Consider the following 20,695-nt stretch of genomic DNA (forward strand, 5'->3'; position numbering starts at 1 on the left):
TTAATACAAAATGTATTCAATCCTCAGAAGTCCATGGGTTACAGAAAAGGGAATTAAATATAAATGGTTAGCAACTTTATCCTTTCTAACTTTACAACAGCTTCAGGTATTGAGACCTCATTGGTTCCTTGTGTCTTAATCACTATGAACATGGCTGAATCTTCTGTTTTAATCCTCAAAGTCACCTTTTGTTGGGGACTTTGTTTTGCAGTGACATAGATCATTTTGCCCAGCTTCAATCATTTGTTCTTCCCAAATTTTATTGCATTATAATAAAGAAATTTATTATCTTTAGCAAGTTGAATATATATTTGCTTTTGAGACCTAGAAAGATTTTCCCGGCTTTCATTTATAGATTTCGGCCTTCCCTGTGCTGACAAGTCCTTAGTTTTTTAGAATCTTTCATACATAAAGATGTTATAAACTGTATGAGGTATTTTTGTGGGAGTTTGAACCTGGGACCTTGGAGCCTCAGGCATAAGTGTCAGTTTGCATAACCATTATGCTGTCTCCCCCACCCTAATGCCTTCTTTTAAAAATGCTTTTGCAAGACTTCTTTTTCCAAGATTCCATTTGACTTGGAGTTAGCTGCTTCTGGATTCTGTTTAATTCAGCTTAGTTCTCTTCTTTTTATGCCTCCCAGTCTGTCTTGTAAGTGTTTTCATATACCTACTTTTTTCTCTTCATCAGAAAGTTCCCTCCATAGTTGGGCAGTTTGTTTAATACTGAGGTTTTTACATCTGGGTTCTGAGCTTTAAATGTCAGTAGCTTTTCTTTAGAAAATGACTGTAAGAAGTCATAGGCTTCTTTGGGTAAGTCAAGCCAGATGACAGCTATCTTAGAATTGCAGTGGTCCCAGGAAGGGCAGAGTATGCTGAAAGCTTGCTGCACTCCACCTCCTGGATCCTACTTCCCCCCCCCCTTTTTTTTTTTTTTTGCCTCCAGGGTTATCACTGGGACTCAGTGACAGCTGTATGAATTCACCACTACTGGTGGCCATCCCCCACCCCCATTTTATTTGATAGACACCTGCAGACCTTCACCACTTGTGAAACATCCCTGCTGCGTGTGGGACTGGAAGCTTGAACCCACGTCTTTGCACTGATGTGCATAATACTATGTTTGTTAACCAGGTGCACCACTGTCCAGTCCCCAAGAGCTTTTCTTTAAAAAAAAAAAAAAAGTTTTATGACAGAGACACACAGACCAGAGCACAGCTTATGAAGCTTCCCCCCCTACAAATGGGGACTGGGAGTTTGAACCCAGGTCCTTGCACATGATTTGTGTGCTCAACTGCATACGTCACCACCTGGCCCTGCCCCTGCCCCCTAATTTTATTATTATTTTTACCAGAGCATTGGTCACCTCTGGTTTATGGGGATGCTGGAGACTGAACCTGGGACAGCTGGTGCCTCAGACATGAAAGGCTTTAGGGCTGTCTCCCTAGCCCCTACTTTTTAAAATTATTATTGCTTTATTTTATTTTTCTTAAATTTAATAGAACAGAGAAACATTGAGAGGAGAGATAGAGAGGAAAAGAGACATTGGGAGGGGAGGTGGAAAGGAAAAGAGAGACATCTACAATACTGCTTCACCACTCATGAAACTTTCCCCCTGCAGGTAGGGACTGGGGTCTTGAACCCAGGCCCTTGTGCAAGGTAACGTGTGCACTTAACTTGTGTTACCCGGCCCCTGTTTGTTTTTTTTATTAGCGCTTTTCTCAGCTCTAATTAATGGTGGTGCTAGGGACTGTACTTGGGACCGAGGAACTTTAGGCTTGAAAGTCTTCTTGGAGCTATATCCGCAGCCCAAGATGCCTTTTTTTTTTTTTTTTTTAGGGAACCAGAGTAGCACTATGGCATATGTGGTACCAGGATCAAACTCAAACCTCATGCTTGTAAGCCCTGTTACTCTACCACTCTCCAGCCTACCAAGTTATTCTTGTGCTGAATTGTTTCTACCCTATTTTTAGGTTTCCTTCCTGTTCACTGCATTTGCTGATTATCTTAAGCTTTTTGTCATGTCAGGTATTTGATTTTCAGCTGTGTTAGTGAGAATTCTTAATATATTTTTAACTTACCCTAAAGACTTCCAGGAGTCTGAGCTGAGTGTTGTGCCTCTTTGTTCTGCTGCAGAAACATCTTTCTCCCCTCTCTCATTAACAATTTTTGCGTGTTGCTTTATGTCCCTTTTATATGCGCAGCCTGTTTTTGTCTCTGTCTGACATATTTTTGCCTGACATGTTTTTGGAGGGATTTGGGCCACATTCTATGAGTTGACCTTAAACTATATCATATACATCTACTTAGGATCACTATTAAAAAGTGTTGAGTAGTGGCTGGCAACATAGCTCACCTGGGCAGTGTTCCTGCTTTATCATATATTTGACCCAGGTTTGAGCCCAGTCCTCACCACATTGGGGGAAGCTTTGATACTATGATGTCTTTCCCTCTTTTTTTTTAAACCAAACTTTTTTTTTATTATCTTTATTTATTGGTTAAAGATAGCCAGAAATCAAGAGGGAAGGGAGTGATAGAGACAGAAACACCTGCAGCAAAGCTTTCCCTTGCAGATGAGGGCCAGGGTCTTGAACCCAGGTCCTTGTGCACTGTAACATGTGCACTCAACCAGGTGCACCATAACCTGACCCCTCTTAGCCTCTCTCTGTGTGTCTATGTCTGAGCTGTGAAACCCTCCCAACAATAGCAACAGCAATAAAAAGTGTTGAGCACGTGGGGACTGTCAAAATAATTTACTTGGACAGTGTGCTGCTTTGCCATGCAAGTGACCCAAGTTCAAATCTGGCTTCTACCACTATGAAGGAAGAGATAGTTTGCACAACAGTTATTTCTGTATGAAGTTCTGAAGTCTCAAGTTTAGTTACCAGCACCACCGTAAGCCAGAGCAAAGCAGTATTCTGGTTTAAAAAAAGTGGTGGTCTCCTTATTTCGTGCTGGACTTTGTAAGTATCTTTCTGACTCTGCTAATTTTATTTTTTGTCTCCTTTTTTAATGACATCCTAGTAACTTGGTAGTTACCAGTATAGGTGGGATAAGCGATGGTTAAGTCTTTCCAAGTAGGAAAATTAAAAATCAAGGGAATTATGAGAAGTATTGTATCTTGACTAAAAAAAAAATAGTAATAATTATATATATATTCAATTTTCCTTCTCCTGTCTAGAGTGAGAACTTTTATTAGACTGTTTTAACTTCTATTCATACCTTTATAAACAAGTGTAAAACTAGCTCATATTTCTACCCATGGGTTATGATGTTAATGTATGGGTAATAAGAGTGGGGGGGTGAAAGGTAAATGTGAGTTCTGTCATAATAGCAGCTTCAGCACTTTGATGAAGGTGAACTGAAATTTTGCTTGAACTGAAGACTAAAGCAAGAAAATAGATTGATTGAAAACAGATTTTGATTATAACCAAATAGCCAGGTGTGTTCAGACAAACATTTCTAATTTATGTAAAGGCTGGGGAAATGTGGAATTTTGAGAGAATCTAAATTTGTTATTTATATAATTCATAAATAAGGGGAAAAGTTGTGGTGTACCTGGTTGAGTGCACATATTGTGATGTGCAAAGACCCGAGTTCAAGCCCCCAGTTCCCACCTGTAGGGAGAAAGCTTTGCAAGTGATAAAGCAGGGCTGTAGGTGTCTCTGTCTCTCTAGCTTCCTCTTCCTCTCAGTTTCTGGCTATCTCCAATAAAGATAATTTTAAAATAAATTAAAATAATAATTCATAAATAATTTTTAAATGTATAAACTCATTCAATAGTTATTTATTGATTGACTTCCTATGTGCCAAAATATTGTTCTAGGTACTCGAACTATATCATATAAAGCCATTGTTGCTATGGAACTATATTGTAATAGAATGATAATAAATCTGTGTACATTAAAAATTCTGTATTAGAAAAGAAAAAAAAAGAAAAAATTCTATATTATGCCTTTGTCATCTAAAAGAAGTAAACTACTTAGAAATACCTATAAAGTTAAAAATAAGCAGCCAGGCAGTGGCACACCTGGTTAAGCGCTCACATAACTGTATTCGAGGACCCAGGTTCAAGTCCCTGTTCCCTGCCTGCAGAGGGAAAGCTTCAAAAAGAGAATAACTGACAGTTTATGAAACAATGGAAAAAAATTAATGTGGCACTGAAGACTTGCACATGTGTGCCCTGAACTAACTAATTTTTTCACAATGTTGTGGTTTTTTTTTTTTTTTTTTTTTTTTTTTTGTAAGAGAGGGGAGGAAAAACAGAGAAATCACAGCACCATTCCACTATCCACGGAGCTTCCTTGGTGCTCCCATGTGGTGCCAGGGTATGAATGCAGGACCTTTTGCACAGTAGTATGTGCCCTCTATAGGTTGAGGTATATTCCTGCCCCTACAAAGTAATGCTTAACATACCTGTCTAGTTTGGAAAAAATACATCTCTTTGGAATTATTTTTGAATTTATATAAAAATTCCACATTGACCATCTTTCTAGTACTTTTTTGAATTGTGAAATTTTGAATTATGTGAAAGAATAGCCATGATACTAGATATCTTAGCAAAGAAAGGTAAGGAAAAACAAGTTTTATTTTCTATATGTCATATATTATATATATATGAGGGGGAAGGGAGGGAAGGCTGCTAGAACCATGTGCCTGCACAATTTTTTTCTTGCAGACATTTTTTTCCCCCAGATTTGGGAGAGAGGAGGAGCAACACCACCGCACTGCCTCACTTGCTCACGGAGATTCCCCTGGTTTTATGTATCATACTCTCATGTGGTTCTGGGAATTCAAACCCATGTAATCCCACTTGGTATGTGCTCTACTAAGGGAGAAGTCTCATTCTCATTATTACATTTTTTAATCCAAGATTATTAGAGACAGGAAGAGAACAATTCTGTATGTAGTGGTGATGGTGGGGATCAAATCCAGGAATGTGCAAAGCACACACTACACTCACTACTGAGCTACCAGAAAATACAACTTTGAGCAAAAAGAAATACGTTCTCTAAACCTTGACTGAAAAATTTCAAATCATAAATCATTATTTTCTCTTTAGATCAACAGAGACGAATATTTTTGCCCCCTCCACCTGGTATTAGAAAATGCGTCATATCCACCAATATATCTGCAACATCCTTGACAATAGATGGAATCAGGTACGACTTTTTTTTCAGATGAACACAATGTTAATGTTTAATGTATATATTATTTTGCTTAGAGAGGAAAACTATTTCTTCACTATAAATCATTCAGTTTGATATCGAATTAAATAAAATAGGAACATATATATATTTTTGTATTTATTTATTTACTCATGAGAAAGGAGGAGAGAAAGAACCAGATATTACTCTGGTACATGTGCTGCTGGGGATCGAACTCAGGACCTCATGGTTGAGAATCCAATACTTTATCCACTGCACCGCCTCCCGGGCCACAAAATAGGAACTTACTAACCGAGATATTCAGTTATACTTTTTTTTGCCTCCAGGGTTATTACCGGGGCTCAGTGCCTGCACCAGGAATCCTCTGCTCCAGGAGGCCATTTTCCTATTTTTGTTGCCCCTGTTCTTGCACTTGTTTTTATTGTCGGATAGGACAGAGAGAAATGGAGACAGGAAGAGAAGACAGAGGGGCGAGAGACAGATAAGACACCTGCAGACCTGCTTCACCGCTTGTGAAGCGATCCCCCCTACAAGTGGGAAGCTGGAGGCTGGAACCGGGATCCTTACGCCAGTCCTTGCACTTTGTTCCATGTGCGCTTAACCCACTGCACTACTGCCCAACCCCCTACTTTTTTTTTTCCCCTTTTGTTGCCCTTGTTTTTTTGTTGTTGTTTTTGATGTCATCATTGTTGGATAGGACAGAAAGAAATGGAGAGAGGAGGGGAAGACAGGAAGGAGAAAGACACAGACCTGCTTCACTGCCCGTGAAGCGATGCCTTTTCAGGTGGGGAGCCAGGGTCTCGAACCGGAGTCCTTACCCCAGTCCTTGCGCTTCCCGCCACGTGCACTTAACCCACTGCGCTACTGCCCCCTTACTTCTTTGTTTTTAAAAGTGGTTTCCAGAGCCGGGTGGGTTAAGCACACATGGCGCAAAGCGCAAGGACTGGCGTAAGGATTCTGGTTCAAGCCTCCAGCTCTCTACCTGCAGGGGAGTGGCTTCACAAGCGAGGAAGCAGGTCTGTCTTTCTCTCCCACCTCTGTCTACCCCTCTTCTCTCCATTTCTCTCTGTCCTATCCAACAACAATGACAGTAATAACAACAACAAAAATAACAACAAACGACAAGGGCAACAAAAGGGGGGGAAAATGGCCTCCAGGTGCAGTTGATTCACAGTGCAGGTTCTGAGCCCTAGCAGTAACCCTGGAGACAAAAACAAAAAGTGGTTTCCTACAGGTTCAATCATCTGAGGAGTTTCTTCCTCTCCTCCTCCTTCCTTTTCTTCTTCTTTTTTTTTTTTTAAAAAAAAAACCCTTGATCATTTTTTAAAAATTTCTTTATTGGGAGATTATTGATTATTGGTTTAAAGGTGACTGTAAAATACAGTCATTTGTACATACATAACACTTCCCGGTTTTTCACATAACAATTCAACCCCAACTAGGTCCTCCTCTGCCTGCATGTTCCAGGACCTGAGCCTTTCCTTTGGTGCAGTACACCAGCTCCAGTCCAAGTTCTGCCTAGTGCTTTCCCTTCTGATCTTGTTTTTCAACTTTTAAAAACATTTCTTATAAAACTAATGAAACCATTAGCTAATCATAAAACATTATTGAATTTGCTTTTTTGTGCCCTCCACTTCTTAACCTGTTTAACTTTTTTTATGGTAATTATTGATGGCTATGAGTAGTAAATGGAGTATAGAAGAAATATATTCTATTCATATTTTAAAATTATAAATGACAACTTGTAGCTGTCTCTTCCCAAATTAAAGAGTATGTGTAAATGCTTCATGTTTTGCTTTAAATATGAAACCAAACTTGTTTTTCTCTTTTCCTGTTACTGTGATGACCTGATATTCCCTTTTCTGCTTCTAGCTTCACTCTGGTAAACTTTGTATTACCAGGTATTTGTCTGGAAATAGTCTACTACTTTTTAAAAAATGCATTTTATTTTATTTTATTTTAATGATAGAGGTCAGAGAGAGAGAGAGAGAGAGACCAGAGTCCTGCTCAGCTCTGTCTTATCATGGCATTGGAGTAGGGCCTCAGAGCCTCAGGCATGAGTCTTTTGGATAACCATTATGCTGTCTCCCCAGCCCTCTACTTTTTTACTTTTATGTCCCAATGAAAAATAACGCAGGGCTATTTTTATTATTTTTTGTTTTTTAAATCCTCTTTTTTATTGGATAGAGACAGCCAAAAATTGAGAGAGGTTAGAGAAAGAGAGACACCTGCAGCCCTGCTTCACCACTCACAAAGCTTTCCCCCTGCAGGTGGGGACCAGGGGCTTGAACCTTGCTCATTGTGATGTGTGCTCTTAACTAGGTGCACCACAACCTGACCCTGGCTACTTTTACTTTTACCGTAGTTTTTTGTGTATTTAATAGATTAGCTATATAGCTAATGTCAAGTTCTTCCAGCCTGTTGAACTGGAGCTGGTGAGATTGCCTTGCCATTTGTGATGCCTAGGCTCACCATGAGAGGTGCTGTGGTTCCTCTGCTCTCTCCTTCCTCCCTACTTTCTTTTCCTCCGCTCTTTATCTCCCCCATCTTTTTCCTCCTCTCTCCCCCACCCTCATTTTTAGCTGAACAAGAGGAAAAAAAAAAAACAGCCTGGGGATAGGACATTATACATACTTAAGCCCAACTTTGCAAACAAATAAAAAAGCTGTAGAACTGCATTCCTTTTGGATATTTATCTTTTGCCTGATAAACATGTTTATTCTACAAGGTGAACCACTACCTGGTCCCTAATAATTATTTATTTAATTTTAAAAAATTAAATGCATTAATTTATTGGATAGAGACAAAGAAAAGATACCTATAGCACTGCTTCCCTGCTTAAAAAGCTTTCCCCCTGCAGGTGAAACTGGGAACTTGAACTTAGTTTTTGCAAATTATAACATGTGCATTCAACTAGGTGTGCCACCATCTAGCACACCTATTTTTAAAAATTATTTATTTATTTATTCCCTTTTGTTGCCCTTGTTGGTTTATTTTTGTAGTTATTATTGTTATTATTGATATCATTATTGTTGGATAGGACAGAGAGAAATGGAGAGAGGAGGGGAAGACAGAGGGGGAGAGAAAGATGAGCCGGGGGCTCAAACCGGAATCTTTACGTGGTCCTTGCGCTTTGCTCCGCCTGCACTTAACTTGCTGCGCTACCGCCCGACTCCTTTAATTTATTTTTATGAGGGAGCCAAGTGGTGGCACACCGGGTTAAGTGCACATGGTACAAAGTACAAGATCCCGGTTCAAGCCCCTGCTCCCTACCTTCAAGGGGGTCGCTTCACAAGCAGTGAAGCAGGTCCACAGATGTCTATCTTTCTCTATCCTTCCCTTCCCCTCCCAGTTTCTCTCTGTCCTATCCAAAAAAGAAAATGGCCGTAGGAGCAGTGGATCCGTAGTGTAGGCACCAAGCCCCAGGGATAACCCTGGAGGCAAATATATATATATTATGAAAAAGAGAATGTGAGAAACCAGAATACACCACTCAGTTCTAGCACATATGGTACTGGTATTGAACCTGGGACCTCATGTATACAAGTCCACTATGCTATCATCCAAACCTATAGACTAATGGCTGTTTCTAATTTAGTTTCTTTTTAATTTTATTATTGGAGAGGACAGAGAGAAATTTTAAGAAGAGGTGAAGATAGAGAGATAAACACCTGCAGACCTGCATCACTACTCTTGAAGCATCCCCTTTGTAAGTGGGGAGCTGGGGGCTCAAACTGGGATCCTTGCGTGGCTCCTTGTACTTTGTACTATGTGTGCTTAGCCAGGTGCACCACTGCCCAGGCCCCCCTCCCAATTTAGTTCTTTACCTAACTTGTTTTCTGTTTCATTTGTTTAAAATAATACTGTTAAAGGTTAGTTGGAATTCTGTTTTGAACCTGTTAGACTAGTATTCAACTGACTTTTTTTTTTTTTTTTTTCTTTACCAGAGCACTGCTCAGCTCTGGCTTATGGTGGTATGAGGGAATTGAACCTGGGGTGACTATGGAGCCTCAGACATGAAAGCCTCTTTGCGTAACCATTGTGCTTTCTATCCCCTGACTTGTGTTTTTTTTTTTTTTAATATTTATTTATTCCCTTTTGTTGCCCTTGTTGTTTTTTATTGTTGAGGTCATTATTATTGTTGTTATTGATGTCATCGATGTTGGATAGGACAGAGAGAAATGGAGAGAGGAGGGGAAGACAGAGGGGGAGAGAAAGATAGGCACCTGCAGACCTGTTTCACTGCTTGTGAAGCCACTCCCCTGCAGGTGGGGAGCCGGGGGCTCGAACCTGAATCCTTATGCCAGTCGTTGTGCTTTGCTCCACCTACGCTTAACCCGCTGCACTACTGCCTGACTCCCCTGACTTTTGTTTTTTTACTAGTGAAGTTCATATAAAGTTAACATTTAAAAGTGAGCAACACAGTTCAGGAAGAGATGCAGTGATAATGCATTGGATTCTCAAGCATGAGGTCCCAAGTTCAGTCCCTTATAATTCTTGTGCCAGAGTGATGCGCTGGTTCCCTTTCTCCTCCTGTCTCTCTCATTAATAAATAAATAAAATCTTGAACCAGTTTCCCTTTTTTAACTTTATTTTAAAATTATTTATTTTTAATTATTAAAATAATTTATTTAAAAAATATTTATTAGATAGAGATGGAAATTCAGAAAGAAGGGGGAGGTAGGAGAGGAAAAGAGAGATACCTATAGCACTATTTGTGAAGGTGAAGCTTCCCTTTCGAAAGTGTAGACTAGGGACTTGAACCTGGGTCCTTGAGCACTGTAACGTGCACTTTACCAGATGCACCACTGCCCAACCCCCAGTAAAATATTAATTTTAAAAAAAGATAAATAAAAGTGAACACTTAGGTGGTTATATACAGAGTGATGCTTTTATCATCTTTTTATTTTTTTTTTAAATTTTATTTATTTATTTGGTAGAGACAGAGAAACTGAGATGGGAGGGAGAGATAGAGGGAAAGAGACAGAGAGACACCTGCAGCCCTGTTTCACCACTTGTGAAGCTTTCCCCCTGATGATAGGGACCAGGGACTTGAACCTGGGTCCTTGAACACTGTAATGTGTGCGCTTAGCCAGTTGTGCCACCGCCTGGCCCCTCATCATCTTTTTCTAGTTTTAAAATACTTTAGTCACCACGGATAAAATCCCTATGCTATTTAAACAGTTACTTTATTCCCTCTTTGTTTCTTTCTTTTTTTTTTTTTTAATTTTTACTTATTTATTATTAGATAGAAAAGTTGAGAGGGATGGGGAGACAGGGAGAGAGACAGAGAGACAGCTGCAGCCCTGCTTCACCACTTGTGAAGTTTTTCCCCTGCACTTGGGGACCAGGGGCATGAACCCAGGTCCTTGTGCACTGTATGGTGTGCTGCTGCCTGGCCCGTTTATTCCCTCTTTGTATACCCCCTGGTATCCAGTAGCCTTCTTTCTGTTTCTATAGATATATTTTTTTTCCTATGGGTATTTTACTCTGGATATTTCCTATAAATGAAATTGTACAGTGTGACCTTTTATATCTGGGTTCTTTCACTTAGCATGTTTTTGAGTTTCATCCACTTTGTGTTATATATCGGTATTTCATTACTTTTTATGGATAAAAAAATTCTGTTAGAAAAAAATAGGGCCTGGGTGGTGGCAAGCCTGGTTGAATACATATGATACAATGTGCAAGGGCCTGGGTTTGAATCCCAGTCCCTACCTGTAGGGGGAAAGCTTTGGTAGCGGTAAAGCAGTGTTGCAGAAGTCTCTGTTTCTCTATCATTTTGTTTGTTTTGTTCTGTTTTATTTTGCTTTGTTTTATTTACCAGAGTACTATTCAGCTCTGGTTTATGGTGGTGGTGGTAGGGGGATTGAACCTGGGACTTTGGAGCCTAAGGTATGAGAGTCTTTTTGCATAACCATTATGCTATCTACCCCCCACCCTTGTTTTCATTTCTTTTAGAGAATGGAATTTCTGGTCAGTGGTAATTATGTGTTTAATTTTTTTATATATTTTTATTTATTTTAGTTTTGGAGTAGAGACAGAGTGGGAAAGAAGGGAGGGATGGGGACACACACACACACCACCCACCCACTCCCCCCCCCGCAGCACTCATCACCATTTGTAAAGCTTACCACTCTGCAGGCCCTTGAACCCAGGTTTTTGTGCTCTGTATCATGCCCACTTTACTGGGTACAGCACCATTCAGCCTCTAATTTTTAAGTGTTTAATTTTTTTATTTTTTATTTAAGAAAGGATTAATTGACAAAACCATAGGGTAGTAGGGGTACAGTTCCATACAATTCCCACCACCCAATCTCCATCTCCCACCCCCACTCCTGATAGCTTTCCCATTCTCTATCCCTCTGGGAGCATGGACCCAGGGTCATTGTGGGTTGCAGAAGGTAGAAGGTCTGGCTTCTGTAAAAGTGTTTAATTTTTAAGGATTCAGAAAACTGTTTTCTGAGTTGACTGAACAATTTTACATTTCCACTGGCAATATATGAGGGTTTCAACTTCTTTTAAGTTTTACACTTAACATAAAACTTAACATCATGCTGGGGAGATAGCATGATGGTTATACAAAAAGACTTTCATGCCTGAGGCACCAAAGGTCCTGAGTTCAATCCCCAGCACTACCATAAACCAGGTCTGAGTAGTGCTCTGGTAAAGGGGGGAGAAAAAGGTGTGTTTGTGAGTTTGGTCGAAGACAGCCTGAAGTAGTTAAATATCAAAATGCTTTATCGTATTTTTCTATGAACTTAACTTGTTTCCTTTCTTCTTAGATATGTGGTAGATGGTGGCTTTGTGAAACAGTTAAATCACAACCCTAGACTAGGGTTAGATATTCTGGAGGTGGTTCCAATTTCTAAGTGAGTATGTCAAGCTTTCCTTCCTCCCACTCCCAACAGTTGAGTAGATAATCTGCTTAATTTGGTGGTAGAAAGTTTATTACTTTGAAAACCCACAATACGTTTCCTGGAATGTTGCTGTTTCTTTCTGTTAAAGGAGTGAGGCATTACAGCGAAGTGGTCGAGCTGGCAGGACTTCCTCAGGAAAGTGCTTTCGGATTTATAGTAAAGATTTTTGGAACCAGTGTATGCCTGACCATGTGATCCCTGAGATCAAGAGAACTAGTTTGACATCTGTAGTTCTGACCTTAAAGTGCCTTGCCATACACGATGTCATAAGGTATGTAGTCAATTTAACTAAAAAAAATTGTTAGTGTAAAACCAGAAATTGCTTTGAAGCATTTGAATCAGTACATCCCTGGGGTGCTGGTGTCAAACCTATTTTCAGGGTTCAGCTTAACGTAATGAAAGAATTCTTTGCATTGGTTTATAGGAATGTGTTCCTTATTTAAAAAAAAAAAAACTTATTAATGAGAGTGGGAGATAAAATCCAGTACAGATAATGCAAAGTAATTATTATCCCTATTTTTGAAAAATAAGCACATTGAGGCAAGAGTAGATAGTATAACGGTTATGCAAGCAGACTCTCATGCCTGAGGCTCCAAAGTCCTTGGTTCAATCCCCCACACCATCATAAACCAGAGGTGAGCAGTTCTCTGGTTAAAAAAAAAACAAAACACAGTTTCATGTTTGGCTGTGTGCCATTCTACTGCCCTTTGTGAATATTATTGTTAATTGCCACATGTTCCATAAAGACATTGAATTTATGTAAGAAATATGTTGGGAGCTGGGTGATGGTGCACTTGGTTGAGTGCGCATGATACAGTGCGCAAGGACCTAAGTTCAAACCTCCAGTCCTCACTTGCAGTGGGAAAGCTTTGCAAGTGGTGAAACAGTATTGTAGGTGTCTCTCTCGTCTCACCCTCTGTCACCCCCTTCCCTCTTGATTTCTGACTGTCTCTATGCAATAAATAAAGATAATTTTTTAAATTTTTTTAAAGAAATATGTCCTATTTTCCAGAGATATATGTTGAGGTGTTTTGGGAATGAATTGGCATTCTATTTATAACTTGTTTTCTGATATTCAGGAGAAAATAAGTACATATACATACATACATACTTAAAACAAATATGACAGAATTAATTGAATTACCCTTTTATCTAAAACCATTTTACTTTTAAACAGTTTATAATTTGAAGGCCACATATAATTAATTTTTCTCCACTCCTTAATTACATGTTGGACTCTAAAACAGAGTAAACTTAATAATTGACTATCCAAAAAGTCAGTATCATGCAGGAAGGGGCAGGATTATGGTAAGTTGAAACAGTGATGCTATTGCAGCCATGGAAGTTTAAAACAGTGTTTCTTGAATTAAATTCAATAATGCATCTTACTGAAAAAACAATGATTTATTCCTTTGCTGAAAGCTAAACATGATCATAGATGGTTTTTAAAAAATTACATAAACATTTGAAAAATAGGGGAAGTAAAACTTTGGTGAACCAAGGCCTTCATACATGAGATATGCAGTTTATTATCAACCTAAATCTCTGGTTCTAGAAAGAGAAGTTCATCTTTTTTTTTTTTTTCCCCAGAGTACTAGCTCCTGTTCTGAATAAATAAATTCTTAAAAATAATTTGTTCAGGAGTCAGGCAGTAGCGCAGCGCATGTGGCACAAAGCGCTAGGACCGGCGTAAGGATCCCGGTTCGAGCCCCCGGCTCCCCACCTGCAGGGGGGTCACTTCGCAAGTGGTGAAGCAGGTCTGCAGGTGTCTATCTTTCTTTCCCCCTCTCTGTCTTCCCCTCCTCTTTCCATTTCTCTCTGTCCTATCCAACCACGACAACATTAATAACAACAACAATAAAACAAGGGGAACAAAAAGGAATAAAATAAATATTAGAAAAATAATTTGTTCAGGGAATGAAATCTCATTTCATTAATTTCTTTTATTTTATTGTTATTTTTTTTAACCAGAGCACTGCTCAGCTCTGGCTTATGGTGATTCAGGGGATTGAACCTGGGACTTTAGAGACTCAGGCATGAGAGTATCTTTGCATAACTATTATACTACCTACCCCCATCCCATTTATTTTTGTTTATTAATTATTTTTAGTTATAAAAAGGAAACATTGGCAAAACCATAGGATAAGAGGGGTACAACTCCAAACAGTTCCCACCACCAGAACTCTGTATCCTATCCCCTTCCCTGATAGCTTTATTAGTGAGAATGATAGGAGAGAAAGAACCAGACATCATTCTAGCACATGTGCTGCCAGTGGCTGAACTGAGGACCTCGTGTTTGAGAGTTCAGTGCTTTATCTCTGCACCACCTCCAAGACTACTCATTTCATTTATTTTTATGAGAGAGACAGATGACAGAACACCACTCAGCTCTTGCATATGTACTGTTGGGGATTGAACCGGGGACCTCTTGTATACAAGTCCTATGTTCTATTGCTGATGAGTTCCTTGGCTTGGCATTTCATTTCATATCTCATTTAAACACCAGGTTTCCCTATTTGGATCCACCAAATGAGAGGCTCATTTTGGAAGCTCTTAAACAACTTTACCAATGTGATGCTATTGACAGGTAAATAAATAAATATAAAGCCTCAACCGCAACATATGTTAACCTGTCTTTAAAATAGGGTTCTTGGGGACCGGGCGGTAGCGTACTGGTTGAGCGCTCATATACAGTGCACAAGGACCTGGGTTCAAGCCCCTGGTCCCCACTTACAGAGGGAAAGCTTCATGAGTGGTGAAGCAGGATCACAGGAGTCCTGTTTCTCCCTCTCTGCCTCCCCCTCTACTGTCAATTTCTCTGTCTCTGACCAAAGAGAAATAAAAATTAAAATATTTTTTAAAAAATTAAAAATAGGGTTCTTAATACTTTACTAGAATAAAAGTAATTGTTCAAGGAGAGAATTTCTTCAAGAAAATCTTCTATAATTATATGTAACCTTTTGTGTCTTTTATTATACTCATTTGCTTCATTTATCAACCTTATGTTTCACTTGTCACTTGGAGGTAATTCAGGCCATATAAGTTATGTCTGATTTATTCTGAATAGTATTTCATTTATATTCCTTCAAAGTGGGGGAGACTTAAGAATGTTTTCTTTCTGTTAAGGAGTGGTCATGTGACCAGACTGGGTTTGTCTATGGTAGAATTCCCTCTCCCTCCACATCTTACATGTGCTGTAATAAAGGCTGCTTCTCTGGATTGTGAAGATCTGCTGCTTCCAATAGCAGCAATGTTGTCTGTGGAAAACATCTTCATTAGACCTGGTAAGTTTGTTGATGAATTTATTTACATATCTATTTTGTTTTTAGGTAGCAGCAGAGAGGGAGAGATAGCAAAAGAGATCACAACACTGAAGCTTCCTTCTGTGAAATGAGAACTGGGCTTGAACCTGGGTGTGCACATGGCATAATAGCACTATTCAAGCAAGCCATTTTACCAGCTATAGACTTTATTTTTTTAAGATTAAAAGAACTTTAATTAATTTATTTATTTATTAATGAGAGAGACAAGGAGATTGAGAAAAAGAGCACCAGACATCACTCTGGAACATACACTGCCAGGGATCCAGCTTGAGACCTCATACTTGAGAGAGAGAGAAAGAGAAAAATCTAAAGTACTGCTTCCTTGCTCATGAAGCCTTCCCCCAACAGGTGGGACTAGGGGGCTTCAACCTGAGTGTTTTTACATGGAAATGTATGTTCAGCCAGTTGTGCCACTGCCTAGTCCCTGACTTAAGATAAATTCTAAACTGTCAGAATTCTGATTCTAGTAGTACCCCTAAGTGGTAATATCTTAATATAATTTAATTTAAAACTTACAGAAATGTCAAATAGTAAAAGAACTCCTATATACATTTTCCCTAGTTTCAGCAGTTTTTTTAAAGCTGAATTTGTAATGTATTTATTTTATTTATTTCATTTTAGTAAAAGAGACAGCTTATGAGAATCTAGAGCACCTGTTTTTTTTAAAATTTTTATTTATTATTGGATAGAGGCAGAAATTGAGAGGGGAGGAGGAAGTAAAGAGGGAGATAGATACCTGCAGCTCTACATCATCACTCTTGAAGCTTTCCCCCTCCAGGTGGGGCCCAGGGGCTTGAACCCAGGTCCTTGCATACTGCAGTATGTACATTTAACCAGGTGAGCCACCACCTGGCCTCAGTTTCAGTAATTTTTAATCTTTTGCTGCGTTTTCATTCTTTGTGCCTGTATGTCTAAATGTATTTGTTCATTGTTTACTTCTTTTTCTGAACCAGTTGAGAGTGTATTAGTAATATTGTGCTCCCTTACAACAAATTGCTTAGAATATATTTCTCTTTTTTTAAAAAAAAAAGTTTATTATTTTTAAATATTTGTGTGTTTTGGATACAGAAGGAGAAATTGAGAGGGAAGGGGGAGATAGAGAGAGACACCTGCCCTACTGCCTCACCATTTGTGAAGTTCTCCCCCTGCAGGTAATGAGAGAAAGAGAACAGAACATCACTGGCACATTTGACTGCTGAGATCAATCTTGGAACTTCATACTTGCGCGTTCAACTTTATCTAGTCCATCAAGCCACAGATGTTTGTATCTTAAGAGTAAGAGCAGGGGCAGGATGGTGGCACAATGAGCAATCTGTTTAGCCACACTTTACCAAGAGAGCTACTCAGTGATGGTCTTGTACATATGTGAGATCCTAGTGCCACATTAAAGGAAAAAACAATCCAGATATTATTATTTCTTTATTGGGGGATTAATGTTTTACAGTCAAAATAGTAAATACAATAGTTTGTATATGCACAACATTTCCTAGTTTTCCACATAACAATACAACCCCCACAAGGTCCTCTGCCATCATGTTCCAGGACCTGATCCCTCCCCTCTCCACCCACCCCAGAGTCTTTTACTTTGGTGCAATACGCCAACCAGATACTATTTCTAAGGCATATAGACTGGAAGGAGTAATATTGCTATTTCAGTAAAATCTGAAATGTAGCTAAGAAAAAGAGATGTAATCATCTCCCCATCCTTCCAGTTCCACTATATTCCATCCCAGAGCGTGAGACAGATGTTAACAGCTTGAATAAACAAAGTGAAATTAAAAAAAAAAAAAGGTGAAATTGATGCAAAATAGAATTCAGTTTCTTCTCCAATTGCCATTTCAGTTGACCCAGAGTACCAAAAGGAAGCAGAGCAGAGACATCGAGAATTGGCAGCTAAAGCTGGAGGATTTAATGACTTTGCAACTTTAGCTGTCATCTTTGAACAATGTAAATCCAGGTATGTCGACCTGTGTACTGGAAAGCATCAGTTTGAAGCATAGCATATTATGTTTCTTTAGATGGCAAGGTCAATTGGGGGTGATGATAGGATACATTTTTTAATGTTAGTGAGATTCTTCTATGTGTCAGGTGACTTTTATGTACTGGGCATCTAGTACACAATATTAGTTATCTTCCTTATAATCTCCCAAACCTTCCTAACTCTCACATCATAAAATTTCAGCTTTCTGTATGTAGTTTAGATGAGAAAATGGTTGGATTTTTACAAATTTATTACCAGAGTGCTGCTTAGCTCTTGTTTATGGTTGTGTGGGGATTGAACCTAGAATCTCTGGTGTCTCAAGCTACTGCACACTACTTACTAATGGTGCTATTTCCTCAACCCTGATTGGATATTTCTTAAAGAAATAATAAATAAATAAAAAGAAACTGTGGGCCAATGAAATAACTCATGTGGATAGTGACCTGCTTTGCCCTGTGCATAACCCAGGTTTGAGCCCAGCCCCCACTACATTGATTCAAGCTTGGGTGCTGCTTTTTCTTTCCCCCTCTCTGCCTCTGCCTGTGCCTCATTATTGCCATCTAGAAAAGTCAACTTGGAGAATTGAAGCCCTGGAGATTACCTCCAATCCTCCACTCCTCAAAAGAGAGAGAGGGAGAGGGAGAGAGAGAAAAAAGAAATCCATTTATAATTTTTTTACCACGTGCTCACAGACCAACTTTTTCACTTTTATTTCATTGGGTAGGGTTGGGGGGAGGGTTTGCGAGGGTGGGGTAAGAATACCACAGTGCCATTCCATTGTCTACAGAGCCTTCCCTGTGTTGTGGCACTCCCAGGTGGTGCCAGGGCTTGAGCCTAGTGCTTCATACGTGGTAAGGCACCTGTTCTATGAGACAGGTTATTTTCTGACCTTTTCACATTATTTTTTAAATCACACAGAGGCACCTATATTAATTCATCTGTTCCTTCATTTTTTTTTTTATTATTTGCTTTTTAAAAGATCCATTTAATTATTTAGTAGAGTTAGGCCCTTGTGTATCTACTGTTGCACCATTCCAGGCCAGCTTTTCTATGTGGAAAGACCACAACAAAAGAGGCACCACAGCACCAGAACTTCCTCTGGTCCCATAGCACTTCCTATGTGATGCTGGAGCTCAAACCTGGGCCATAGGTAGAACAAGTCACATATCATATGCTACCTGGTGAGCTATCTCTTTTTGCCTTGTTTCTTTTTATCTGTTATGAGAGAGAATGCATGAGGCAGGATAGGGAGAAGACAGGCTATAATATGTAGCTATCTTCCTGATCCTGTGAAAGAGTTCTAGTGTCAACAAAAGGATTTTTGAGGCTGAATACTCAACACACCTGGTTGAGAAGTTGTACTGCCATGTGCAAGAAATAAGAGAACAGACCTTTCATGACAGGAGTGGTGAAAACAAATGAACAAACAATAAGTGAGGCAGACTGTGGAGAGGACCTGTGCTGTTCATCCCGGGTGGTACCAGGGACTGAAACGGCAGCCTTGCAGTCCTCAGGCATGCAGGCTGATAATGCTAACAGATTGAGTGTTTTCTAAAAAATTTAAAGTGCTTTTTCAATAATTGGACACATCTCATAAAAGAGCAGACAGTTGTTTATGGCTTCTAGTTTTGTAATAAAATGAGAATGTTAGACTGTCTTTCACTTATGGAAGATATTTTTGAGATACCAGTATTTTTGTTTTGTAGTGGAGCGCCAGCTTCATGGTGCCAAAAACATTGGATTCATTGGAGGTGCTTGTTTTCAGCATTTCGAGTGGAAGCTCAACTTCGAGAACTAATCAGGAAGCTTAAACAGGTGATTGCTATAATGGTATTTTTCTTGAGTAGCATTTTTGACCGGTATATATTTAATTTCCATTGATGTACAGTTACTTTTTTTTTTTTTTCATCTTTACTTGATAGGACAGAGAAAATAAATGAGAGTGGGTGGGGAAATAGAGAAGGAGAGACAGACACCTGTAGTACTTGCTTCACGCTTGCAAGTCGGGAGTGGAGGCTCAGACTCTCAAGTCTTTTGCTACTGCTCAGCCCCCACTTTTATTTCCCCCCCAAGATGTGTATATTTATTAATGAGACAGAGGGAAAAAAGAACCAGAATATCGTTCTGTAACATGGGATGTTAGGGGTTGGACCCAGGACTTCATGCTTGAGAGTCCAGTGCTTTATTTTTTTTAAATTATTTCTTTATTGGGGAATTAATATTTTACATTTAACAGTAAATACAATAGTTTGTACATGCATAACATTCCTCAGTTTCCCATTTAACAATACAACCCCCACTATGTCATTTATCATCCTTCATGGACCTGTATTCTTCCCACCCACCCACCCATCCCAGAGTCTTTTACTTGGGTGCAGTATGCCAATTCCATTTCAGGTTCTACTTGTGTTTTCTTTTCTGATCTTGTTTTTCAACTTCTGCCTGAGAGTGAGATCATCCCATATTCATCCTTCTGTTTCTGACTTATTTCACTCAACATGATTTTTTCAAGGTCTATCAAAGATCGACTGAAAACGGTGAAGTCACCATTTTTTACAGCTGAGTAGTATTCCATTGTGTATATATACCACAACTTGCTCAGCCACTCAGCTGTTGTTGCACACCTGGGTTGTTTCCAGGTTTTAGTCCAGTGCTTTATATACTACACCACCTCCCACCCCTGCACAGTAATTTTGCCGTGCTTTTACTCTACTGTTGACCATCCTTGCTATAATACGTAGCTACTTTCTGATCCTGTGAAAGAGTTCTAATATTAACAAAGGGATTTTGAGGCTGAATAGTACCACACCTGGGTTGAACACATATATTACTTACTGTGTGCAAGGTCCCAGGTTCAAGCTCCCAACCGCCACCTCCAGAAGAAAGCTTTGCGGGAGGTAAAGCAGTGCCGCAGGTCAGTCTCTATCTGTCTCTTCCTCTCCTTCCCCTCCCTCCCTCCCTCTCTCTCCCTTTTTCCCTCTCCTTCTCTATTTCTACTTCCCCTCTCGATTTTTGTCTCTATCCAGTAAATAAATTTTAAAAAGTCAATTTTTCCCTGCAGAAATGAGGATTTTTGAAAATATAGATGTACTAAAAAAAGTATATAGATGGTTGGGTTTACTGTGGTATAACTGACATGCAGTAGATCACATTTATTTAAAAGTATTATTTGAGGTCAAGGGAGACAGCATAATGGTGTACAAACAGACTAATGTCTGAGGCTCTGAGGTCCCAGATTCAATCCCCCAACTGCCATAAGCAATGCTCTGGTAAATAAATAAATATATAATTTGAATTTTGACAT

At 39.3% G+C, this 20,695-nt stretch overlaps 1 protein-coding gene and 1 pseudogene across 1 annotated transcript in view; one reads left to right on the forward strand and one right to left on the reverse strand.

Annotated features, from left to right (window-relative positions):
- DHX40 (DEAH-box helicase 40) overlaps nt 1-20,695 on the forward strand; it is a 47,447-nt gene that overhangs the window by 11,015 nt on the left and 15,737 nt on the right. The window contains exons 8-14 of the mRNA XM_016192768.2: nt 5,062-5,161; nt 11,953-12,039; nt 12,176-12,358; nt 14,594-14,674; nt 15,214-15,371; nt 17,253-17,367; nt 19,098-19,206. Coding sequence (XP_016048254.1) covers nt 5,062-5,161; nt 11,953-12,039; nt 12,176-12,358; nt 14,594-14,674; nt 15,214-15,371; nt 17,253-17,367; nt 19,098-19,206 — 833 coding nt within the window. The remainder of the gene's footprint in view (nt 1-5,061; nt 5,162-11,952; nt 12,040-12,175; nt 12,359-14,593; nt 14,675-15,213; nt 15,372-17,252; nt 17,368-19,097; nt 19,207-20,695) is intronic.
- LOC132541784 (transcription factor A, mitochondrial-like) lies at nt 169-4,487 on the reverse strand (annotated as a pseudogene).

This window comes from Erinaceus europaeus, chromosome 12 (assembly GCF_950295315.1).
Source record: "Erinaceus europaeus chromosome 12, mEriEur2.1, whole genome shotgun sequence".
Lineage (NCBI taxonomy): Eukaryota > Metazoa > Chordata > Mammalia > Eulipotyphla > Erinaceidae > Erinaceus > Erinaceus europaeus.